General features: G+C 30.4%; 1 protein-coding gene across 2 annotated transcripts in view; it reads right to left on the reverse strand.

Annotated features, from left to right (window-relative positions):
- Nucleotides 1-24,948, reverse strand: part of Pkcdelta (Protein kinase C delta) — a 98,480-nt gene that overhangs the window by 34,480 nt on the left and 39,052 nt on the right. The window contains exon 1 of one of the 2 annotated variants that reach the window (XM_014438684.2): nucleotides 18,156-20,768. The exons of the other annotated variant lie outside the window; for it this stretch is intronic. Within the exon in view, the coding sequence (XP_014294170.1) occupies nucleotides 18,156-20,736 (2,581 nt within the window). The 5' untranslated portion in view covers nucleotides 20,737-20,768. Of the gene's footprint in view, nucleotides 1-18,155; nucleotides 20,769-24,948 lie in introns of those variants that run through there. 2 annotated transcript variants of the gene reach the window in all.

A 24,948-nucleotide genomic window follows, 5' to 3' on the forward strand; every position in this document is an offset into this window, starting at 1 on the left:
AGGTACATCCAACATATGTTTTTATGTTGGATGAGATTTAAAAAAAAACAGGTGATGAAAAGACGTCAAAAAATTTTGTTTGAAGTTAATTGTTTGCAAAACGACGAAAAAAATAAAAAAAAAAATTGCTAAATTGATTAATTTTTTAAATTTAATCTTTTTTGATCAGTCCTGAAAAATTTTTGAAAATGGATGTAACCGGTTTTGAAACCAAACGCCTCAATTTTTAGCTTGTGTATTTCGCTTACAAACGATATAATGATGTGGTATAAAAATAACACAACATAGTTTTTATGAGAAAACTTTTTTAGCGTAGTAAAGTTTTTTCGTGGAGGATTTATGTAAAAGATTAATTACATAAATCCTCCACGAAAAAACTAGAAACTATTGAAAATCTCAAATGAATTCTGATGTGCATAGAAAGACTTACATATGAGATATTATGTAACAACTAAAACTAATTAAGATTGCTTTAGTCATGACGTTATATTTATACGAATATGCGTAATAATATTTTATTTGTATTTTTTTAAGTTGGTTCAGAAAATATATCTATTCTTGATTTTTTCGGTATTTCAAAAATGTTAAAAAGTCTTTCATCATCAATCAAATGAGCAATTACAAGTGATTTAATGTAGGGGTTGATTTAAGACAACTTTTAAGCAATCAATCCACGCCAGAAGAACCCCTTGTGGAAAATTGCCAAGATTATCTTAAGTTGGACTGTTGCATTTGTACATCCGAAATATATGGTTTTTCAAATACACCGATCAGGAACAGACTCGTCAATAACATCGTATAGTAAAATCCTTCAGCGTCACTCGACTGTATATATAGTGTATAGTATTTGAAATAAATTGCACACATGCCCGCCGCTGAAGTTGAGATCAGCAGTTGGTCTGAAATATCTCTCAGCTACAGAGGACAGCGTTTGGTCCCTTGGCAGAAAATACCTTGAACACTTGGCTACGGTCCATTTATCCACTCTAGAGTTGGAGCTATTTTACCTGTGAAATACGCCATTACGTGAATTACGCCATTTGCGATTTTATTTGTTGGATTCAGGTGTTTAATTTAACTTGTTGATCAGACGATAACATAAACATGTGGTAGAGCCTATAGAGATGGATATTACGGGATTGATAATATTTAACTAAAATTATCCATCAAGGTTATGAAGTTGATGTTAGAACCTGTAGTATGCTCAGTTACTAATTGAATTAAAATTGATTCAAAAACAAATATATCCTTTATTCTTCATACATCTTTTTAGTATAGAAATTATTCGAAATTTTCAACATTTTTATAGTATAGACCGAAGGTTCTTAATCACAAATGTGAGAATGCACGTTAGGTAGCTTGAGAAAAGTTTCGCCATTCTATTAATATATTTTTGTTTCATACAGTTAGATAGGCACACTAGTGCCTAGTGCCTTCCGTATGTCAACATTAAGAAATTTTAATTTATTAATTTAAATCATTTAAATGACCTGAGAACGAAAATAATTATATTTACCAGAAAATACCTGTGATGGAAGACATGAGTAGATGAAGGTGTTATGTTACTACCATATGAATCTGAGGAAAATTGAATTCAATTTTTAAAAGTTCATTTGTTCTTAATTTAGAGTGGAAAACTAAATTTTAACTTATTGTAGTGTCCACCATGTAAAAAAAATACTGATGTGTATATACATCTGTGGGTATGTAGGTGTACCTTTATTGTGTCTAATGTGCGCATACATGTTTATGTATAAAGATATTGTTTATTTGTTGTATTAGAATTAAGTTCGTATAAAATACGTGTTTTACAGCTTAAGGCTAGGAACTTGGAAAAGTTCCCCCCTTCCTCCCCCCCTCTCAGTTAATTCTCAAAGTCACTTGTAGCAGTACAAACAAGCGCCCGGCGACAGTTAAAAATCCCGAGTTAGAGTCTGAGTAAAACAAGCCATTTTTTAAAAAAATTAAAGTGATACAAAAATGTGCAGAATTCAATATTATTAATAAAATGTTTAGTAATAGTTACTTTTAATTTCTCAAAAATTAACTAGCTCATTATTTTTTTGAATTATGAATAATGGGTATTAAGAAGTATTTTATTTAAATTTTTTTTATCTTTTATTCAAGAAGTCATATTATTATTTTTTGTTTGTCGATAGAAATATACATTTTATTTATGCGGCTAATTGCTATATTTTTTTGTTTATTTGTCTAACCTTTAAATATAATATTAATTATATTTATTTGATATTGGCTACTAGTTTTGGTAAGTTCGTTTTGAACTACCACTACCACCACACTTATAAAAACCGTAATTTAAGATTTTGAAAAAATAAATGAGGTACAATGAAGGTTACTTTTATGGATTTCATTACATAAAAGATTCATCACAAGATATAACATGATTTCAGGAATATGACGTTGAAGAATATTTTGTATATTATTAACGGAGAAATAAAATTTATTTATAAGTATTATTATGAAGTAAAAGACAAGATAGTAATAAAATATTACTCATGAGTGTTTAGGAAATTTAGTAAAATTTCATGCGTTTAGGAAAAAATTGATGAAAGATTATAGCAACATGAAAATAAAAAGAAAAACCTATACGAATTAAATATCATTGATGCAACATGTGTCTTGAAATAAACATAAATTTGATTTTGATATCAAATGGGTTTTAAATAAAAAAAATATTACCATTAAAAAGAAAAAGGCTATAATATTTTTAGGTATATCTCAGAAAATGTTTATTACGCATTTAATTTCATATCTGTATCAAATTAATTTATATATTGCTTGGGAAATTTAAAAAAAATAAAACTAACTTTTGTATTAAGTTTATTAATGTATAAAAAGGATATAGTGAAATTGTTTTTATTATGGTATGTTAATAATAATGTTATATTATGAAAATTTATATTATATTTATTTATACTATAAAAATTCTAAACCAGCATAATAAAATTAGTTTAAAAATTGCACGGGAAATTTGAAAAAAAAATTAAAACTAATTCTTATATTAGGTTTAATAATGTATGTATGGGTATGATGAATTTTTTTTATTATAGTTGGTCAATAATAAGTTGAGCTATTTGATAAAAAATCAATATTTAAAGAAAATAATTATAATGGAGAAGAAAATTATTAATTAACTATTAATTAATTATTATTAACTGAGTAATTAGGCAACGTATAAAAAATATCAGCAAATATAAAATGTTATTTCCCTAGTTTTCTGTTCGATTTGTATAAGTTGAATATTTGGGTTAATAAAGGACTGGAACACAAAAGAAAGAAGAAATTCAAAAGATTTAGAGTGACGCTTGGTTTCTTAAGCAATTTTTAGTCCACAACGTATTTGAGGCATATTATTTGGAATTAATAATGATTTTTATATTTGATATTAAGGGACTAAGGGATTTATTTTTATTTAATTAAAGTATATTTACAGATTAACTTTGATAATGGGCTTGGTGTGGAGAAATATCGGTTGTGTGATGTAAATAAATGAAAATATTGTGACATTATTAATAGTAATATTCAACTTATTATTATCAATATATAGTGATATTCGCTTTTTATTATTAATGGTAATATTTAACTTAAATAATTAAAGATGTAATAATAATCAGTATATAGAAATGCACGATATCTACAATCTTTCCTTTATGAAAATATTTTTCGTATAAATTATTCTTTTTATATTTTTACGTATAAAACATTAAATTTAACTATTAAAAAAAATTTTTGTACTGTCCTCGAAGATCATATGTCAACTACATCGTTTTATAATTTGACATAGTTAGGACTGAGGTGTAGAGCCTATCGCGTTATTCACACAACCCCTAGGTTGATTTTTTTTTACTAATATTTTTCCATTTTAAAAATACTCATCATTCATCAATTCCTGTCACCGTTCTTTCGGGCGGTAATTCATCATTCTGGGCTTAAAAAACCCTACATTTCCTGGAATAAATGGTATTTTAAGTCAGGATGATAGATTACAGAGAAAAAAAAACTCAGCTCAGTATGTTACCATAACAGATATTTCAACAACAGAATTAAGTTGGTTAGGCTTTAATAAAATCAAACAGAGATTATATATTAGATTGTAAGTGTTCGTAAAAATAAAATAAATAAAAAGATGTAGAGAAAAATTAAAAGTGTAACAAATTTTATATTGGAAGAAGATAGTTGACCGTATAAAGTAGATTGTAGTAAGATAATCCTTGTGGCGGTCAATAAAGGTATCAAAATAGTAGGAGAAAACTATTTATTGTTAACGAACGTTTCGCCCTATTTTGCAGGGCTGTCAGATTAAAACAAATATGTCATCAAGCTGACTATCTTCCTACAAGTAACTAATTAAAAAAAAAAATTGCATTTTTTGTGCAATAAGTATTGCAAAAATATTTATTTTAGTAAACATTATTAGAAACTTATTGATGTTATGTCTTACATGTTAGGATTGAAGTATTGTAAAATGCTTAGTACTTCCATTTCAAAAAATATAAAAGATCTATAAGAAAAATGAAATTTTAGAAAGTTAAACAATTTTAATCAAAATATAATTTTGAGATGGATTATAAAAAATGAGTGATTTTTTTTTACTAGGACTAAAATGGTAATAAAATAGAGTACTTTCCTAGGACACCAAATTGGCTGGAGAATGAAAACTATATTATGAAATTAGTAAATAAAATTAATCATAAACTAATAGAATAGATTTTTATTAATATAGATTTAGATTTTATTTATTTATTACTTAGGCCCTCAGATATAGATTTTATTTGTTATATGTTTAGTGAGGTTTAAATGATATAACTGTCACTAAACATGTTTCAAGTGATAATGTTGACTAAGAAATTCCTCAAATCCAACTAGTTTTCGAATAAATATTAAGGTAAATAAATTTTGATTGGTAAACATTTTATTTCGACAACTGTTACAAAAATATGTATTTTATATAATACTGTACATTTTAACGCATATTAGAAGCAGTTAATTTTGAATTAATTAAATTTAAAGTTTTTCCAAAAAAATATTCGAAATAAAAGAGCTTATCATTCATTATAATGAACTGAAATAGGAATTATATTTTATTTTTTATTTGAAGTACCACCATTGGTTGATTCCTTCCCAAGACTATCAAGTGTTCGAATTATCTATTACATCAAATTTACTAATAAGATTTTATTTTTATTAAAATCTAAAATTAACTACCTGAGTGAATTTATTAGATATATTTTTAAATTTTCAATTCACTAATATCTTCTATTTAATTTTTATATGAAAGACATGCTACTAAACTTTTGAGGTCAATGTTTTACGCATTTTCTTCCAGATTATGGAATTTTGGAAGATTCCAGGTATGGAAGTTTTTGATCAGACGTTTTTATAGGTTTTTAATTGAAAATTTTACTCGCATTTAACGTTTTAGACATTAAGAAAAAAATTTGTTTTCTTTTCTGTCTGCCTGAAGTTAGATGTCCGATTTGGTCCAATATTGGTGCAATGAATTGTATTACTCTTACTAGTAGTTGCAATTATACAATACAACTAATTAACCTCATAGAATACTTACTCCGACGATACATGATTCACTGTTGTAACTGTACATACAAACGGTAAATATGGCGTATATAAGATATCATAATCATCGCATAGCGAATTCAGGGTGGTTCAGATTCAATACTATATATGACTGTAACTAAATAATTCTTTATTGATTGATTACCTTCGGTGTTTCGAATATCATTTGGCGTTTTGAATATCATAAATATCACAACATTAGTGTAAACCAAAATAAAATATTAAAATCAACTTGAAATATATTCACAGCCTCTTGTTTCAACCAATCGCTATGATGTTTTTTCCCCTTGTGTAATCTACTAATTCAGTCAATAAAATTCCAATTTCCCAACGAAAAGCACTTCTAAAAGACAAATTTAACTCTGTTTGCTAATTGGCCCACCCAGTTCCGGTCTGGGGTCCGTGTGGGCGAATTCAATTACAAGAATCGTTATCAGTCAAATTAAAACTTCCTAGTTAGTTTTATATTCTTAAAAACTCTAATGCACCTCAATAAAGTTCAACCACGTCTAATGATGCAAATAATAAAAGTAGCAAGCGAAGTACTTAAATCGCTGGTCAGCCATACAGAAATTATCTATTCTTTATTAATTAATTACCCTTTAGTGTTTTGAATATTTGGTATCGCTTATACTATCCGTAAAAAATAAAAATTAGATTCACTAAACCCAATAATAATACCACCAATCGTTCTATACATAGACCTATTCAGTGACGCCCCTCCAAATCCGAATATACTAACTACTATAGTATAAATATACTAAAATACGGAAAAAAAGTTTTGTTTACTAACAACAAATTTAAAATATGGAAATTAATCTTCAATAAGATTAAAAGAAACTACCATTAGTGCTTAAATGTTCAATTTCAACTTCAAAAATATTTTGATAATGTTGGAGCAATGAATTGAATTACTGAACGTGAACCATTATTTAAAAAAAAATCTTCTTAATAATTTATCATTTACATCGTAATATCGAGCAGTAAATATTATTCTAATGAAGAATATAATGATTTTAATTAAGAAAGCTGTTTTTTTAAAAATTATGATAGAAGCTTGACCTCTACAAGTCCTATTTATTTAATAACTAAAAAATTTTGGTTTGTCTATCACTAGCCTTAAGATTAGATCTAAATTTCTAGATATGGAGAATATGGAGGTTGAATTTTGGGGAATAAGGAATAATCACTATCCCAGCTGATGTTCAGTATCAGCCAGTGCTGCATGTGTCAATCGCAATGTTGGCAACCAAATCGCATTTTTATTTGTTGTTAGGTTAACGGTGTCAAATCTACATGCGTCACCATTTTCAAACGTGTCATCTCTGTTATTTAATCCAAGTTAAAAAAAAAAAAATTACGATAGGTTTTTCCTTTTATGTTTTTCTTACTGCACGTAGATTTCGAATATTACAGCACTTACTTACAAATGGTCTAAACTTCCAACTCATTACAAAAGATTGATCTACATGACTGTAAGAAGGCCAATCTGGACGTACGGAGTTGAGCTTTGGGGCTCCACTAAACCTTCGAATTCCTCTCGTATCCAATCCAAAATCCTTCGTAAAATCTTTAATGTTCCTTACTTTTTCACAATTAAAATCATTCATAAAGACCTTGATGTTCCCTATGTAACCGATCTAGCCCGAACCAGATATCATCCCTTACATTATAAACTCCCTAACCACCTAAACCCACTAGTTTCTAACCTTGCATCCTCTTCCATTACTGACAACCCTCCGAAGCGCCTAAAAAGAAGGTGGTCACGAGACCTGCTAGTGTAAAAACGTCATTAGAGTGCTATAAATGGGTAGTTCTCTACACGCCTGTATCACTCCATTATAACTGAGATCAAATTTACTCAATGTATTATAATGTACAGTTGTAAATTTCAATAAATATGTATTAAAAAAATTTTGTTTCCTCACTCCCAACTTTTCTCAATATATAATAGGGGTATTCATGATGTGATAAAAGGAAAATGTTTCACCATGTTAAATGTTATTAGTAGGGGTATTCATGATGTAATAAATGGAAAATGTTAAATGTTATTAGTATAGGATTGTGAGCAGCCCTATTTAAAGTCATATTAAATGTTAAATGCATGATAGCTTCTAGCGGATTTTCTGAGCTATTTGTTTTATAACATTTCCTTCCAAAACTTCATGGTATTCTTTTCTTCTATGTTTTGATTAAAATAATTTATTACAAGATGCCTAAATTGAGCGAAAAGTGAAACTTTGACTACCGATGAAGTCTTGTTGATATTCTAACTTCTGAGGAAGAGAATCAAAATGGACTAATTGACAACTGCCATTACACTATTATTTGTGTCGTCCATTGCTATATTAGTTTTTAAAAATCCTAAGTAATACTAATACAATCAAACCACAAACAACGAGCAAGCAACCCAACACAACAAACAAAATGGTGACTAGCTGGTCTTTTGCGTGGCGTCATTCTCCATTTCACAGACCTAGTAACAGACCCTCAACCATGTTACATGTAATATCGTTTTAAAATGGTAAACGAAGGAAATATTTCTCCATTTGACGTGACTTTTTCCATTTAACATATCAAACTAAAGATCGTAAATACTCCTATTGTTCTAACATGGTAAAAGAAAGAAATACTTCTCCATTAAACACGCTTTAACATGTTAAAATAAAGATCATGAATACCCCTATTAATGAGCTCCCTGATTCTATTCTCCACTATACGCAAATGACCAACAAATTTACCTGTCATGTTATTCTGCCTTAATGCTCGAGGCGATCCGCAAACTGCAAGAAGACATAGATAGCATCAACGGATGGGCAACAAACAATGATCTCAGGCCTAATGCTGAAACATCCTCATCGGTTCCATGTATCTTCTTAATTCCCTTCTACCTCAATCGACAATCCATTATCAAATAGGCAAGAAATGAGACTTAAGAGAGTAATGCATTGTTTTATTAGATTCATACTCTTCATTACTTCATACTCTACTATTACTTCATACTCTCCGGTTGGTACGCCGAATCAAGTAGTTCCACCCTTTTTTTCTTCGGAAATACTTCCTCGGAGAATATCTCTTTAGAACATTTAAAACTAAAAAAGCCGCCCTAAATCGTCGATTCCGTTACCACGTGTTTATATGTCCACTCCTTAAACACAGATCCCAACCCACAAACTTGTATATTCCTTCTGATCCCTTCAAAAAATTCTTTGTAATCCGTGTAACCTGCTTTTGGAATTCTATACCCATATCCATCCATAAAATCCCTAGATCAACCGCATTTAAACATAAACGATTTCTTCTACTCCTGAACTAACAATCTTCCAAAAATTTGTGACCACAAAATAGGATGTATGATATATATTTTTTCATTTACATATTTTATTTATTATTTATTTCAATATCAGTCTGTATTTTTCAATATCGAATTGTCAACCTTTTTTTTTTTTTACTTTATGTTTTAAGTATCTATAAATATCAAGTGTAGAAACTTCAGGACTTTTATTTTTATTTTTTATATTGATTATGTCATTACTTAGTTATTAAACTATTTTATGCCAGAAAACAAGCACTCAAATGATCATTATATTTATTCTTAGAGTACTAGATGTCCCAGGATTAAATTTCATTTCATAGTTCCATTTCTTAGATTAATTATTTCAAAAGCATAAGTCCACAAAATAGTGGTTCGGAACCCGGAAAAAGTGTCGTAAATTTATCAATTTTCTTTATTCTCAGTGTACTTCTGTTTGTAAAGAAAAGGTAATTTTCTTGTGTAGTAGAGGTGATGGGTAGACGACTGTGTTGTTATAATGTTTGCCGAGAATCAGTCAACGCAACATGAAAAAAGTTTGTTACGTAAAATGGTCAGTTTAGCTTCTTCTCCATTTCTACTAGGTAAATAGGTACATATTTACCTAAATTAATAAATTTTATTTTTTAATAAATTCGATTTGTCGTTAGAGAATAAAATCCAGGAGAGGAAGCCGTGTTTGAAACATGTTTGTAAAAAAAAAAAATACTTTAGTGCATGGTGAAGTAAAAGTAGGGGAGGGAATTTTATGATATTTATATTTAACCATGACAATGCTAATCCCGAGCTTCTCTCCAAATTTGAGTGGGCCATTTTTGCAATATATGTGTGCCGAGAATAATAAGTTTACTTATGCATTAGTGAAAGTAGTGGACGGAATCTGATGAAATCGAAATAGATCAGGAAGATACCAACCCACAAAATCACAGATAATCTCATATCGATTGGATTAATGGTCCAATCGATTATGCCTTAACAAAAATTTGACTACAGTCAGACAGAAACGGAACCAAATTTGTTCCATAACGTTAAAAACTTGAAAATTTTCAAAGTTCATTCAGGTGCGTAAATATTTTAGGTCTGAGATTTTGAAGAGCTTTCTTCAGGGTTAAGGAACGCACAAGGACTGAATATGTCTAAGATTTACTTCTTTTAAATTATTCGCTCTTTTCAGTTATTATTTATTTCCCAAAGCTATATTAATTTTTTTTTTATTTAACTGATTACTTGTTCTTCATAATAGTTATTTCTAAAACAGCTCAAAAGGGCCTTTTTTATATATAATGCATTTTAGTCCAGAGAACGTAATGCACTAACATTACTACTACTAGCGTGGCTATACATACAATCCGATGTCCAATCATTGATCTCCTCCAACAACTTCTGCCAATTGTCTCAGTCCCTTGCAGCCGCCATCCAATTCAGAAGTTCCTGCATATTTTTTTCATCAGCAACAACACCATCAGCTCATCGTAGCTTTGGTCTTCCTCTTCTCCTGGTACCATGGAGTGGCTCCATCACTAATTGCCTTGGTGGGTCCTCACTGCCCATCTTAACAACGTGTCCTACCCATCTCAGTCTAGCAATTTTCATCACTCGAACTATATCGGAATTTTTTTCTCATTGCACTAACATTAGTTATAGTTATTATATTTAGTTAGGATAACCATTTTTTTTACTAATTCTCTGCCCTCCTCAGATAAAATCCTTATAAGACCAGTTCAGGAAATTTAATGAATGATTTGCAATGCATTCATTTATTCATGCATCCCCGTTTTCGATTTGTTTCAATCTGTTTTTCACTAAGATATCTTTTAAAATGTCCATATTGTCTTCTATTATAAGCTTGTAGTTATTGAAATAGACATAATAAATAAGTATTTTGAAAATTTAAAAAAAATATCTTAGTAATATTTATAATCTTTACACTTTCTTGAGACTGTTTAATTTAGTTTAAATAAATAATTCAATTTTTGTCTCAACACATTTTATTTTTATTATAAGCCCGACGTTTCGGCGATATAACAACGTTATATGTATAAACGTCGGACATATAACAAAAATAAAATGTGTTGAGACAAAAATTGATAAAAATTATCTTAGTAATGTTAATAATTATCTTAGAAAATATTGGTTATGGATATGGAGTCCGAAAGAATTATTGGATGAAAGCATTGCTTAAATATGTTTGATTTATTAAGCTTATAGAACTAAAATAATACTATATCCAGTATTAGACTTTGACAAGGAAAAAATAAATAAATTCGGACTTTTTACTACATCTAGCACTCTCTCTTGAAAATTCCTATAATCTCCTATGAACAACAATGATTTTGGAGGAGGAACCATATGGATTTCATCAAGTAGATTTTAAACTTGAGGATGGATATATCTCATTTTCGAGTGAATCTTTTTTTTTTTCTTCATGGTCATTTTACTAAGTAATAGGTAATATCGATTGAGCTTTTGGTAAAGAAAGTCCTAATGAAAGAAACATTAGTCGATGGTTTTTAAATTTCCCTTCAGAGATGTAATTTAGATAACAATATTTACCTCTTAGGTTACCTCCCTCATCAATCCCCAGGAGATCTTGAGTTTTCCTTTATTACTGATTTAGTTTTGCCTAATTGAAGTGAATTATTATTATTCACATTAAATTAAATATAATTGCTTTATTTTACTTAACTCATTGGGGAATTATTAAAATTGTTTTATCCTTTCCTATTTGATCACTCCAATGTGGAAGATAATTTTTGCATTTTACTTAATTACAGATTTAGTTTTGCCTAATTACACATATTTATTATTATTCACATTGTTCAATACAATATAATTGGTTTATTATATTTAATAAATCGGGTAATTATTATAATTATTTTATCCTTTTCTAATTGATTACTCCAATGTGAAAGATTATCGGCGTTTACTGATTTAGTTTGGCCTAATTACACTAAATTGTTGTTGCAGAAACTTTATTTATATATAGCAGATTAAGATCATGTAAGATCATATTTCATATATGCATTATGCCACGCTCATTTCACAACGACCTTCACAATGTTAGCTCAACCCATTTGGCAGAAAGATCGTAAGGTAAGCCCAGTGACCCAGTTATATTGAACTACTTGTAGATGGTCGAATATATGCATTAATAGTTTCAGGTGAGGTTAGAAAAAGTGATGAAGAATTTTCTAGGTCGAAGCAGAAATTAGAACTTCATGCCCCATTGTAATTTTGGCTACAATCCAGATTGTTCCAATTTGGACCCGATATTGTTTACATCTTAGACCTTGAAATCGTAAAGTATAGATGTTCCGTTTAGTAAATATTTTCGTAACCACGTATTCAATCGTATCCATAGCAACTGACTTATCCTTTGCGCACTGCAAGAAATAGTCAGGAATTTCACCTGTAAATGAACCGATGATCAGAGAAATTTCACGGATCCGAAAAGTCATGACGATTTAGATTTTCGCAAAAAAAAAAAAAATTAATAATAAAAAAAACAGTCCAGGCAATAAGCCATAATGGTTCAAAAACGGATAATTATTGTAGAAATGAATGGATAAAGGTCTTACCTAATGTTTAAAAAAAAAAGAATTAAAATAAGAAAAAGGAATTTTTTAAATATTTTTGGCAGAAAGTTTGATTTTTGTAATCATTCACTTTTGGCAGTTTTCAGAAATCAATAAGCGAATTTTTCTGTCTAAAATAAGAATTCAAAATCATTTAATTAATTTTTTTTGTTTTTTTACAAATTTCTATGTTTGTAAAACAACACCTTCATCCACTCCTCCATAAAATGAGACTGATTCTAAATCTATTATGTTAGCAACTAAGACGATTCGAGTTATTATGGTATTTAAATGTTGTTGACTTACGGTTTTTTTTTAATCTACTAGCTTTAATAAAATAAGAAAGATAATAACTATCAATAAATATTTAAAAATAATTGAAGACACGAGAGGTAGAAGGTGTTTTGTAACAATTGGAAATAAAATAAGATTTTTTCTTGGAATAATTTTTTTAACTATCCTTAGCATCTTGTTAGATTTTTATAAACATTAAACTATGGTATTTTTCATAAATTAAAAAAAGGGTTCTTCACTCTAAAATAGGAATGAATAATCATTGAAAGCCTTGTATATTAAATCACTGACTGGGGTAATCGTCATCGTGTTAATCACGTTCATAATCATTGAATTCAATTGTTCACGAAATATATATTTGTAGAATTGTACCTCCACTCAATTGTTCATTAAAATGTGACTGACTCTGTATCCGTTATGTAACTAATTAAGACAATACGAGTCATTAGTGTATTTAAATTTACTTAGCATATAGGATTTCTTTAATAGATCAACTTAACAAAAATAAGAAAGATAATAACTACAAATACATATATAAGCAAAAAGTTATTTGAAGTTAAGGGAGTTAAGTGACTGTATCGGCGCCGGTTCGAATCCGGCCTGGGAGGTCGACTTTTATTTCTGTGGCGGTCCCACGAAATGAAAATTTGACCCCTCACCATGGTTAGAGTATATTTACCTCTAGATAAACCCTCCCCATCCCTCACCTCGTATGTCAGAAATGACCAGGAAGGCGGTCATAAAAAAAAGTGATAAATTCTGAACTTATCCATGTAATTAATAAGTGTCACTATGGTATTTAAATTCATATTTACTTCACCTATTTTTAAAAATTATCAATTTATCATTATCTGCCCCAAAAAGCATTTCTCCAAATACCAAGTCAATTCACGGCAAATTTTCTATCGTATTTCCGTTATTTGAGCCGTTCGGTTGTAAAATATGGTAATTAAAATTTATTATGAAATGATGTTTTTTGAATTTGCAGCTTTTTTTAAAACTGATTTCAGAAACTATTAAAAGAATCTTCAGAAAATTTGTTTTCTCAATATGAGAATTTTTATGTTAGGTTAATAAACGACTGCTGTTTGAAGGTAAAAAATTAGAATTGACAAACAATTTAACATTGTAAAAATTTTCATTTGCCGTTTCATTCATTACATACTGTTAATAATTTTTACGACCGAATGCTCTCTAAACACGAGCTTACTTTAACATAGTGGGAACTCGCCAAATTTTCAGTATCCCTATAATTGATGCAAGGGGTTTCGCAAGTACTTCATTCATTCAACCGCTTCAAATATTTTGTGATAAGATGCACGAAAACAAAGTAGGTTGTCTTCACAAGAATATAATCATTAGCGAAAACGACAAAATTTACTAATGAACAGGAACGTAGTTTGATCCAATTAAAATTCCCACAAATCATTATTGTATAATTCACTAAAATATTTATAAATATAAAAAAAAAACTAGACATTGATAATAGCAAAAATATATAACATCTTCATAGTGTATAATAAATTATTATAAATTAATGTTCAATAACCTTTCTATGACTCTGAATAATAAAAAATATGAAATATAATCTAAATTATATAAGTGAAAAAACTGATTTTTACGGAGGGGGAAAAAATATCTTAGTTCTGAATCTTCCTTCTCCTATTTTACGATGCTGAATGGCTAGTTTAAATTACATTAGTACCTTCACATGGTTCTATATAACGATAGAGACAATTGTTTGTCTAAATCAACTCAGCAATTGTTTTTTTTCAAAAACAGTCAAAAATCGTAATAAGCAGATAGCAGGATTTATAAATATGAATTATTTTATTTAGTTGTATAGTAAAAAAAAAAAAACTGTTGAAAAATTCCATTTTAAAACTAACGATTTCAAATGTTTTTGATCACTTAAAGCGACTTAAATAAAATAAATAATTGTCCAGCTCAAAATGACTGAAATGAACATTTCTTAATTCATTTATTCTGAAAATGTATTAATCTTAAATTGCGGAAGACGAATTACCATTGAAATAGTAGTCCTTTTCCCCCCATGTGAGTGTATGAGTAAATATTTGCCTAATAATAATAAATTTTTAAAAGAAATTCGTTATTTACTTGTGTTTTTAACTAGCTTTTGACTCAACTAATATTTATTTTAATGAAATGTTCTGTTTTAAAGATTTTGTTTAAATTATTGAGAAAGTATTCAGTTGAACAAACTCTTCAAAAATGAAGTAAAGGATCACTTAAAATTTTTATAGTAAATGTTTCAAAATTTCGAATTTTAATTATTTTACGTAACTTTCGTTACATTTGTATGTTGGGCTTTCAAAGTCCTTAATTCGATTACAACAATTCCAAGGTCATTGTCATTAGATTATATAGTCTCAAATTCACATTTAATAATAAAAAAAAAAAGAACATAAATAAAGTTTAAAATAAGAATTACATTTTGCTAGCGATGAAAACAAAAACATGGTTATTTTAATATTTGGGCTTACTAGTTCATGAAAAAAATATTATTACAAATAAGTATATATTTTATAATATGTTATTTTGGTAATTGTAACATTAATAATATATAAATTAAACGAAAATAAGACTTTAGGACTAAAGATTTTTCGCCGATGATGGCTGAAAGAATGGAGGTAAAAAATAGAAAGTTGAGAAAAAGGATCAAACCGATTTTTTAAAACAACAATTCTTCGTCTCAAACCATAAATAAATTTGAAATACATTTATTTATTGCTTTTATATTTTATATCGATTTATCTATTTGTATAATTATCTACTTGATTCTGACCCAGCAGAAATATCAATCCGAGACAATACAATCCTCCCAACTACTTTTCAATCTTCCTTTTGAACATTTACATGTTACTTTACACCTAAATCATTCATTATCTTCGTAATCCCTTATTCTTTACCCAGCATAAAATTACTCCCTCATTTAACTTCTTCAAAAAAATATTATTGTAAATTATAAATCGTACGGCGATTTTGGGAAACGAGCTGTTTTTTTTAAAATAGGGCAATGATCAATTACATAATTAATTAATTAATTTTAAACCATGTATCGAAGAGGTGAATTTGAGTAAAGGATACAAACTCAACAATCGAACCTTCATCCAAGCTTTATTGCATTATAAAATTTTTAAAGAATTAAAGAATTTTATATTAGAAAAAAAACAGATTTCATATAACTATAGAATCATAGATGGAAGAGCACTATTATTAGGAAAGATTTCGCTAGTTAATAAGAGAGAAAAAATTTGGCAAAACAAAGGTTTTTAGATTTTGTGATGTTTGATATAGAATATTTCGGTCTTGGCAGACTTCCTTGATATGCTTTATACATCATTTATGCATGAGGCACTGAATTCTTTGAGCTTTTATAAACTAATTAAAATTTAATAACGACATGGCCTATCCATTCACATTATTTATTTATACTATTCATGCGGCATAAGAAATTATTAATATTATTCTAGAGTATTATTTTAAAGTTCTTAAGTACGATAACAAATTTTAAAATGAGTTAATTATAACAATGCCTATGGTAGAGAAAGAAAGGTAACACTACAACAACCAATAAAAGGTCCATTGTAAATTTAACTTCTCTTGTAACTTCATAGGAATATTATTCTTTGAATTTCTATCATCTCAGATACAGAATTTAGTTCTGTTTGAAGATGTACTTTCTAATATACCCCACTACATTCCATTTTCAATATTCAACATATCGCTATGAATAGTGGCATAAATCAAAAATGAGTAGTGCTTTATTCGTATTTTTAGCTAAACGTGTTCCAAAAATAGTGTAATTTCACAATAGAGAATGACACATCTTCATTTTCCATAATTTTTCATTAGAGAACAGATGTGCTGGTATTAAACTGTACTCAATCTTTCTTATAAAATGCCATATTTTTAGTTGTTTAATTATTTTCAAGAGGTTTTTTCAAATCGTTTTCTTGAATAGTGACATATTTTGTTTAGCGACAAAGTGGGGTAGTTTTTTTTATCGTAAACAGAGACATATTTATACTTATTATGAACTTAACGATGTTTGTCTAGATATGGACAGACCTAACTTGTTTTGTATGGCAGGAAGACAAATGTATGGACCTCGGGGTAAATACGATTGGTAGTTCTGTACTAAGATTCATAGACAAAGTAAAGTCAACAAGTGGCGGAATTTATTTCATTTTTTACAATGATAATTGTAATGGCTAGGAAAAAAAAATTTATGAAAAACCTTTATCAGTACGCCATATATAAATTTCTCATCAATCTAAAAAACTCATATTTAGGGAAAAAAATTACTCAAGTAAAGCCTGATGTTACCTGTTTTGCGTGGTAAAACAGTTATGAATTAAGACGTGCCTACTCAAAAAATCATCTTTGGCGCAACAAAAAGTGCAAGATTTGGATTTGACAAGTATCAGTCATATCCTGAGATTTTACTATTCATTATATAATAGCCTGAAATTTTTTTAAAATCTAATTATATAAGATATTTTTCACTTTTGTCATTCTATATTTTCTGTTTATTTATTGTTTAATTTTTACAGGTGACCTTTTTCGAGATTTCTTTAAATATTGTATTATTTACAGTGAAAATATTACTTGGTTAATTCGAAGATTTTTTTTCTTAAAAACTGGCCCATCTAGAAAAATACTTACAATACGTTTATTTAGTAAATCTGGTTCTAAGAGGCACAAATATCTAATTTACAAAAAATTAGAAGAATAGAATAAAATTTGACATCAGTATTAGAAAAAATGTTTAATTACAAGTATTTATCTACTTAGGTATAAGTGTTTCAACTGTGGTCAAATACATATAAACTTTTTTTTTGTGAATAAAGTAGTGTTCATTTTAAATCAACGGATGGAAAATTAAACATTATTTCTATGATTTATTTTTAATGCTAATAATAAATTTTTTAAAGTAAAGTTCTCAATTACGTTCTTATTCCTTGCGGATTTATGAAAACGGTCTTTTGTACGATTGAGATTAAATTTTTATCTTTCTAGAGAAATGTGAGTATTTATAGTTTTAAAATGGTAAATAGGCTTTCAAGAACGTAATTTTGTAATTATTTTTTTCCTTAATATACAGTGAAAACGTTATACTCATGAAGTGGTGTGTTATTATTTTAAGTTAGTTCAAAAATGCATGACGTGATATAAATTCTTACCTCACTTTTAGCGATAGAACAAAACTATTGCTCCTCTTCCCCCACTGCTCGTTTCCTTTTATTTCTAACAAAAAACCATGCTTTTTGGGAGTTGATCTACTTACTTGAAACCATGTCATTCTGTCATCATTGATAATAAAATTCCAATTGCAAAGTCCAGTATATTTTTACCTTCTTCAGACGAAGTTGAAGATTCCTTCTTGACCTTGCCCTTGAAGAACTTTCCCAATGTTTTTCCAGAGCGTTGGGCCGCCTTGGCTCTCCATAGGTCTCTCCTCTTGTCTTTGACATCTTTGCCACTTTCTTCCCCTGAAGTTGTATCTGAAGTCATTTTTTTCACTTTATTCTTTTTCTTTGTTTCTAGATCACTCTTTTCATCAGTTTTCATATCCTCTTCAGTACTATGCTCCTCAAGCTGCTCCAGTTTAGCACTCTTTTCCTGCTCGCCATTACGACCGACTTCGCCTTCGAGAATCGATGTAATCGCTGGGAAACCTAGAGATGATTTTCGACGACCAGTATCTTTCATTTCTTCTTGGATCATGCTATCCAAATACGCCGCTTCTTGTTCGATAATGTCATCAATTATTGACCTCTTTCTCTCCACGGAGGGTATTGACAATTGCTCGTCGACTAGACTTACCCTTTTTTCCTGCCGTTTTATGTTACCAGTTTTGGCTTCTTTAGTATCATCTTGTTTTTTCCCGTTTGGGGGTTTGTTTACTTTCTTTTTTACGATTATTTTTTTCTTCTTTTTCTTCACACCGGACTCCTCCATTTCGTCCTCTTCTTCTTCTTCTAAAGATAGTTCAGAACCACTTTCGTACCCCTTATCTTTTATACTGACACTACTTAGTTGTGAATTATTGTTCTTGTCAACAGAAAATTTCTCAGCCCCTGATTCTGAATTTTCACAATCTGTAACTGTTATTTCACACTTACCTGGAAGCTGTTCTTTAGATTGACGAAGATCCTCCTTTACACTTTTTTCTAGATCTTCATTTACTTTATTAAGATTTTTCGATTTGTTTACCTCACCTACTCTGACTTCTTGATCTTGAACTATTTTCTTCTCTACATCTGTTGCCGCAGAGCATTGTGTATTTTTTTCTGGAAGGTTTTGTTGTTGCTTTGCGATTAATAGTTCTTCGGATTCACTTTGGCAAGCTTTTGGTAGTGTCTTTTGATTTAACGTAGAGTTATTATTGGCTGGGGCACTACTTATTTTGGCGTCGGTTTCAAGGTTGATGCTATTCACTTTATCCCCGGTTGCTAACCCCCTTTCATTTATTAATTTTAATGTATTTTTCTCTTTGTTTACTTTGGTTGTCTTTTGGACTTTTTCTTTACCAGTAGTAATGTCGTTTTTCTCTTTCTTTTCAGCTACACCTGTAGTGTACACTGTAGGTTTCAATGAAATAGTATCAGAACTTTTATCAGGGGGTGTTAATACAATGGTTTTAGAAGGAATAGTGATTCCATTTAAACTTTGATTTCCATCTTTTTTGTTGCCGTTTAATTTGATTTTAATAGTCTGCGCTGATGTCAAATCATCACTTTCCTTTGAAACAATTTTTTTATCTTCGATTTTACAAATATTGTCTTTTGTTATGTCTTTCTTGCTTTTAGCGGTTTTTATGTTAAGCGTAAATGTGGCTGATGCTGAATCGTTGGCTGCTTCAACGGTGTTTTTAACTAAGATTTTCTTAGCAGATTCATTTGTGTTATTGTCTGTAGTACATAAATCACCATTTTGTAAAGGAGTTGTTTTTAAAGTTACCGATACGCTTTCAGAAATCTGTTTGAGAGAATTCGAATCCTTTGAATCGTTTTTTTCGATGAGTTCGCAATTTTTAAGCTGCAAACTTTTATTTGACAATTTTTCGTTTTCTATTACTTTCGATTTAGGAGGTTTGTTTTTTACTTTTTGTGTGGTTATGTTTACTTGGCCATTAGAGTCAGCACTACCATTCTCTTGAATATTTTTCTTTTGGGAGTCACAAATACTACTTTCTGAAACACAGTTCAATTTTTCGTGTTTATTTGTTTCAGAATTCGAATGCGGTTCAGTTTCTACTACAGTACTATTTGCACTGTTGTTTTGTAATTCGATATCTGCCTCGTCTCTGTTTTCTTCTTTTATGCTATTCACAATTGTGAAATTTTGATCTTCAGCATTATCTTCTTCGTTTTCATTTACTTCCGTTAGTTCAATTTTATTTTCTAGTATGCTTTGTGTATGTGTATCCGATTTGTTAATTTGGAACTTCTCACTTACTTTTTCAGGGATGTCATCATCATTTCCATTTCTGCTTTCTTCTTTGGAGTTATAATTTCCAGAGTCTTTAACACCCTTAGACGAAGACCCGCCGAAATCTTTCACACCGGATAATTTATCAATCTCAGTCCGCCCGCGCACTTCACTCTCGACTCGTGCTAGATCCAGCCTGGGCCGACTTCCAATAAAATCCGCTTGGTGCGCTCTAATGGCGGGTTTTTCGAAATCTGGCTTCTTCTCCTTTATGATGAATTTCTCGACGAGGAGGGCACCGGGTGAGGGACGTGGTTGCCGCCGCATTGTTCTGATTCGGACTACTGACCTTCCCCTTCGGAGAGTCTGCTCCGGTCTGTTGTGGAATATCCTCCTAGGCTTATTTACATCGATGTCTGCCGTGTCCATCCTGATCGGCCTGGCAGGCCATATGCTATATGGCATAGGCAGATAGTACCCTAACTCCGGGTAGTAAGGCATCGCGGCGCAGACTGGCCGCTGGCCCACCCCCCACTTGGGCTCTCCAGTACCTGCCCCCACCTGGTCAGTCTGTCTGCAGGAGTAGCCAGCAGGTCTATTGTTGCTATAACTTTACCTGTCCGAAGTTGGCAGCGTTTCAATTGAAGATCATTTTGTTTTTGCTAAATAGCTATTTTGATCGGAAATCGAGAATGGAGTACAGCCAACGGCAACGGCACAAAAAAAGAAGTGTGACTACCTCTGTACTAGATCATATATTTAACACATAAATTCTGAATTTCTTTCTCAATAATGACTGGAAACAGCGCAGAATGATGATTTTCTTTTAATCTACTTGATATTTTCAGAATCGCAAATATCCATGAAACCCACTCAGGTCAGTTTTAGCAAACATCTTTTTTGGCGGTCCAAGGCAAATTATAACGAAAGTATTACTATTTTGGGCGTCATATTAAATGCTATAGACGGCAAAACAGCAACTCCTTCCAAGCAGCTGCCAGTTTTCCATTAAGGTTGTATTTTTGAACACGGCCAAATTTAGTTGCGAACTTAGCATTAGGATGTCTTTTTTAATAGTTATTTTAATCTCTGTAAATCGTTAAATAACTACTCATCTTTATTATTATTTACAATTATATTAATTTCGCTACCTTACTTGTACAAAATTACAAAGAATAGGAAGAAGTTTATTATAGCAACAATTTTTGTTCATGAATGTTCTACAACAAAGTCTTTTGTTTAATATCCTATTGGCATAGACTCTATTTATTACAAATTTATCATCCCAGAATGAATTAATGTTTACACGGTTATTGAGACGTTGCTAGGAAACATCCCGTCACCGAGGTCAAACAAGTAAATAAGACAACTATACTGTATTGGGGTATTTACGTGAAAAATCATGTACAGATCGTTGGTGACTGAGTGAAACATAAAAGATGGGGTTAAAATCAGAAAATCAAATATACTTCCCAGATCTGGAAAACTGTCGAAAAATTATAAAACGTCACGAAGTTTTTTGTTGGTTATTTCACGTTTATTTTAAAGGTACTCACCGACCTGAAAGCCCAGCAAGGATACCTCTGGCCATAGAGCAAATCTTGCTGAACTATAAAAGGGTTTGGGATCCAAGACAAGATTGCAATGTAAACAATAAACGCGACATCACACTTGGTGACAAAGAAACCTCTATACAAAGTTCACTTAAAGTTTTTGAAGAAGAGTCTGCGATATAACTTTATGTAATTTATTAAAAAAAAAATTATGTCCTCCTCTTAAGACGCATTGGCAAGAATCCTCGGACATGTGTATTATATATTTTTCCACCTAGTACCGCCTAAAAAAGTGTCATTGAAACCGGTGATCCCACATCCGCAGCCTCACCTTGTAGGCGAATTTCTAGAAAACATTTGGTCTAAGAACACCAGGGTCTAGTCTTTGTAACAACAATTTTTCTTCTCTTTCTTTAAATTTTGACAGGCAATATTTCAGAAACTTTTACATGCAAAAACAAACAATGCTTTCAGAAAACCCTGTAACTACTATTTTTCATACCATATAAATCATATTTCCATCTGTCCATCATTGTTTCTGAAAAACTTCAGTTTCAGCTTTTCAAAATTATTTTTCGTAATTTGTAATTTGGAACTTTTTTTATTTTTTTTCGTAACCTCCTTTATTTATTTAATCGTATAATATGTACATACATATTACTAGGTTGATATATGTATATAAGTGAAATATTTCCTTGAACTATTTTATTGCTCTAAGCCACATAAACATAGTTAGTTTTGCGGTATAGTATACACGAGACCCCAATTTTGTAACTTTTCTTTTATATTACGTGGCGAATTTTTTTATTTTTGTTGAATTCTAAGCCTAACAACAGACGAACAGTCCACCTATTCATCTATCCATCCATCTTATCACGACAATATTACGTATTAGTTACCATAAAAGCTAGGCTTTCATACGCCGAAAACAGATTTAAAAAATAAATAAATAGATTAGCGATAAACTTTGTGACAAGTGGGGTAACTTTTAGACAGTTATAGTTTTTAATGGATTTAAAATCTATGCCACTACCGTGAGAATGTTATCAATATAAGAGCATTGTTTTTTAATTTCGTGATAGTGCTGCCCCATTTTATCGAGGTCCAAAACAACGACTTGTTTTTCATCCTAGAAGTTAACTATTTTAGGTAGACTATATTTAGAAACCGACAAGTGGTATTCCACAAGCTTTCAATTATTAAAAAAAACATTTGAAAGAAATACAGGTATTTTCTAATGTATATTCATCACCAATTATTATTCAGTGTTTTATAATGTTAATAATTAAATATTTGATAATGTAAAATATCATCTGAAAATATGAATTTTAAAATAGTAACTTTGTGACAGTTATATAATATATCATGCATACTGGACGACGGACTTAAAATAACAAAGGTATAGATGACACTTCAAGTGGTGTGAGCTTGAAATTAGTTCCTAACTGAGCAAGGATAGTGTGATAATCGCCTACTGAGACAAAAAAATCAATTATATGTAACATGTTTAATTATGATATAATATTATTGAACATTTGAAATGCATTAACACTGTTCAAATATTAATTATAACCCATATATTTGATTTTTTTAGTTTGACTAAGCAATCATCGCGTTGTGCTTGTCCAATTAAGACGTAGCCTTATGAGGAAATTGATGAAAATTGGTCGCGTGCTTATTCTGTTAAAGGGCTACAGAAAGTACTATTAACTTTATGTTTGCTCACATTGACCGCAATGTTACGAAAATAAAAACATTAGTCTTTAAATTAGTGATCACAAAGAATAACCTTAAATCTAGCCATCAAGCAATTTTATGAATAATACAATATATATAGCATTTTATTAATAATAAAATTAAAACCAGATTGTAATTATCTGCAGCGCAGATGGGTTAATAAGTTTAAAAACCGCACTAAACTAGTTGTAAAGGATGGCCACCTCTCTTCACCTCCCCCCTACCCCTCCCCCACATTAATTTCAAAACTTACTTAAAACTACGAATTATTAATATTTAGGTAAAACATGACTCAAAGAGATTATTATACTGAATATTTATAATAAACACTATTTAAAGAGGTTCATTTTCCAAAAAATATTTGGAGAAAGAACAAATATGTGTATACTCTACAGACCGCCGGTAAGTTGAGAAATGAGGTCAAAACTGTTGAGAAATTTAAATATCTGCTACCCCTCCTTCGCACAGAAACTCTTGTCGGAAAAGTAGTCCCAGTTTACGAGAGTACATTACCTATTTTTACTTTACAGCTTGTGGACATTACAGTATCCCATTACACTAATTACCTTTAAGCATTTGTTGGCACAGGACGATAGTTGGACGACTCGGTTACTTCCAAAGTCACTAGAACTGATTCACCAGTTCTAGCAGAATGACTCAGTCATGTAGAAAATAATACGGCCTAATCAATCACCCATGCCCACTATAAGGTTTCGTTATTTTTTGAAACGAATTCAGCTACGTTTTCGGGGAAAATAATAAGAAGAAACTTGTTCCTAACAACAGCCAGGGACGTTTACAGAGAAAACAATGATTCATTATTTCTAAAATTGCAAAACGGAATTGCCGTACTCTTGGCTCAAGGAGAAGCATTCTAATAGGTGACATCTAACTAGTAATACAATGCCCATCGCTAGTATTTCCATACATTTAGATGCGCATATACCGGCGCTCTGTGTGCGCGCCGAACTTGCGTTGCTCGCCCAAAGTTAGTTGAAATTGTTAATTTAAACGTACCTCCGACGATCCATAGTGTATTCACAAGCATTCGGAAAATGGTGTCGTACCAACGCGTTATCAAATCAAGAACAGACCAGCAAAAGATCTCGACTAACATAAGGAAAAAGACATAAGAGAATACTTTAAAAAACGCAGTACGGAAAAGCACCTCGCACTACGTAAATGATGATTAATGGATATTACAATGATGCTTCTCCATCGTTCAATATTAAAAAAATATATCATCAATAATATCCTCTTAAGCTTAACAATTTGAATTTTTTAAACTATTTATCTCTTGTGCTTTGTAATGAAGAAATGAGGGTAGGAGAGAGGAAGAGAGGGGAGATGGGGAGAGGGAGGAAGAGAGGTTGAGGGAGAGGGATAGGGTGAGGGAGAGGGAGAGGGAGAGAGGGAGAGGGAG

The sequence above is a fragment of the Halyomorpha halys genome, unplaced genomic scaffold (genome assembly GCF_000696795.3).
Source record: "Halyomorpha halys isolate HHAL.00 unplaced genomic scaffold, Hhal_1.1 Scaffold64.1, whole genome shotgun sequence".
In the NCBI taxonomy this organism is placed as follows: Eukaryota; Metazoa; Arthropoda; class Insecta; order Hemiptera; family Pentatomidae; genus Halyomorpha; species Halyomorpha halys.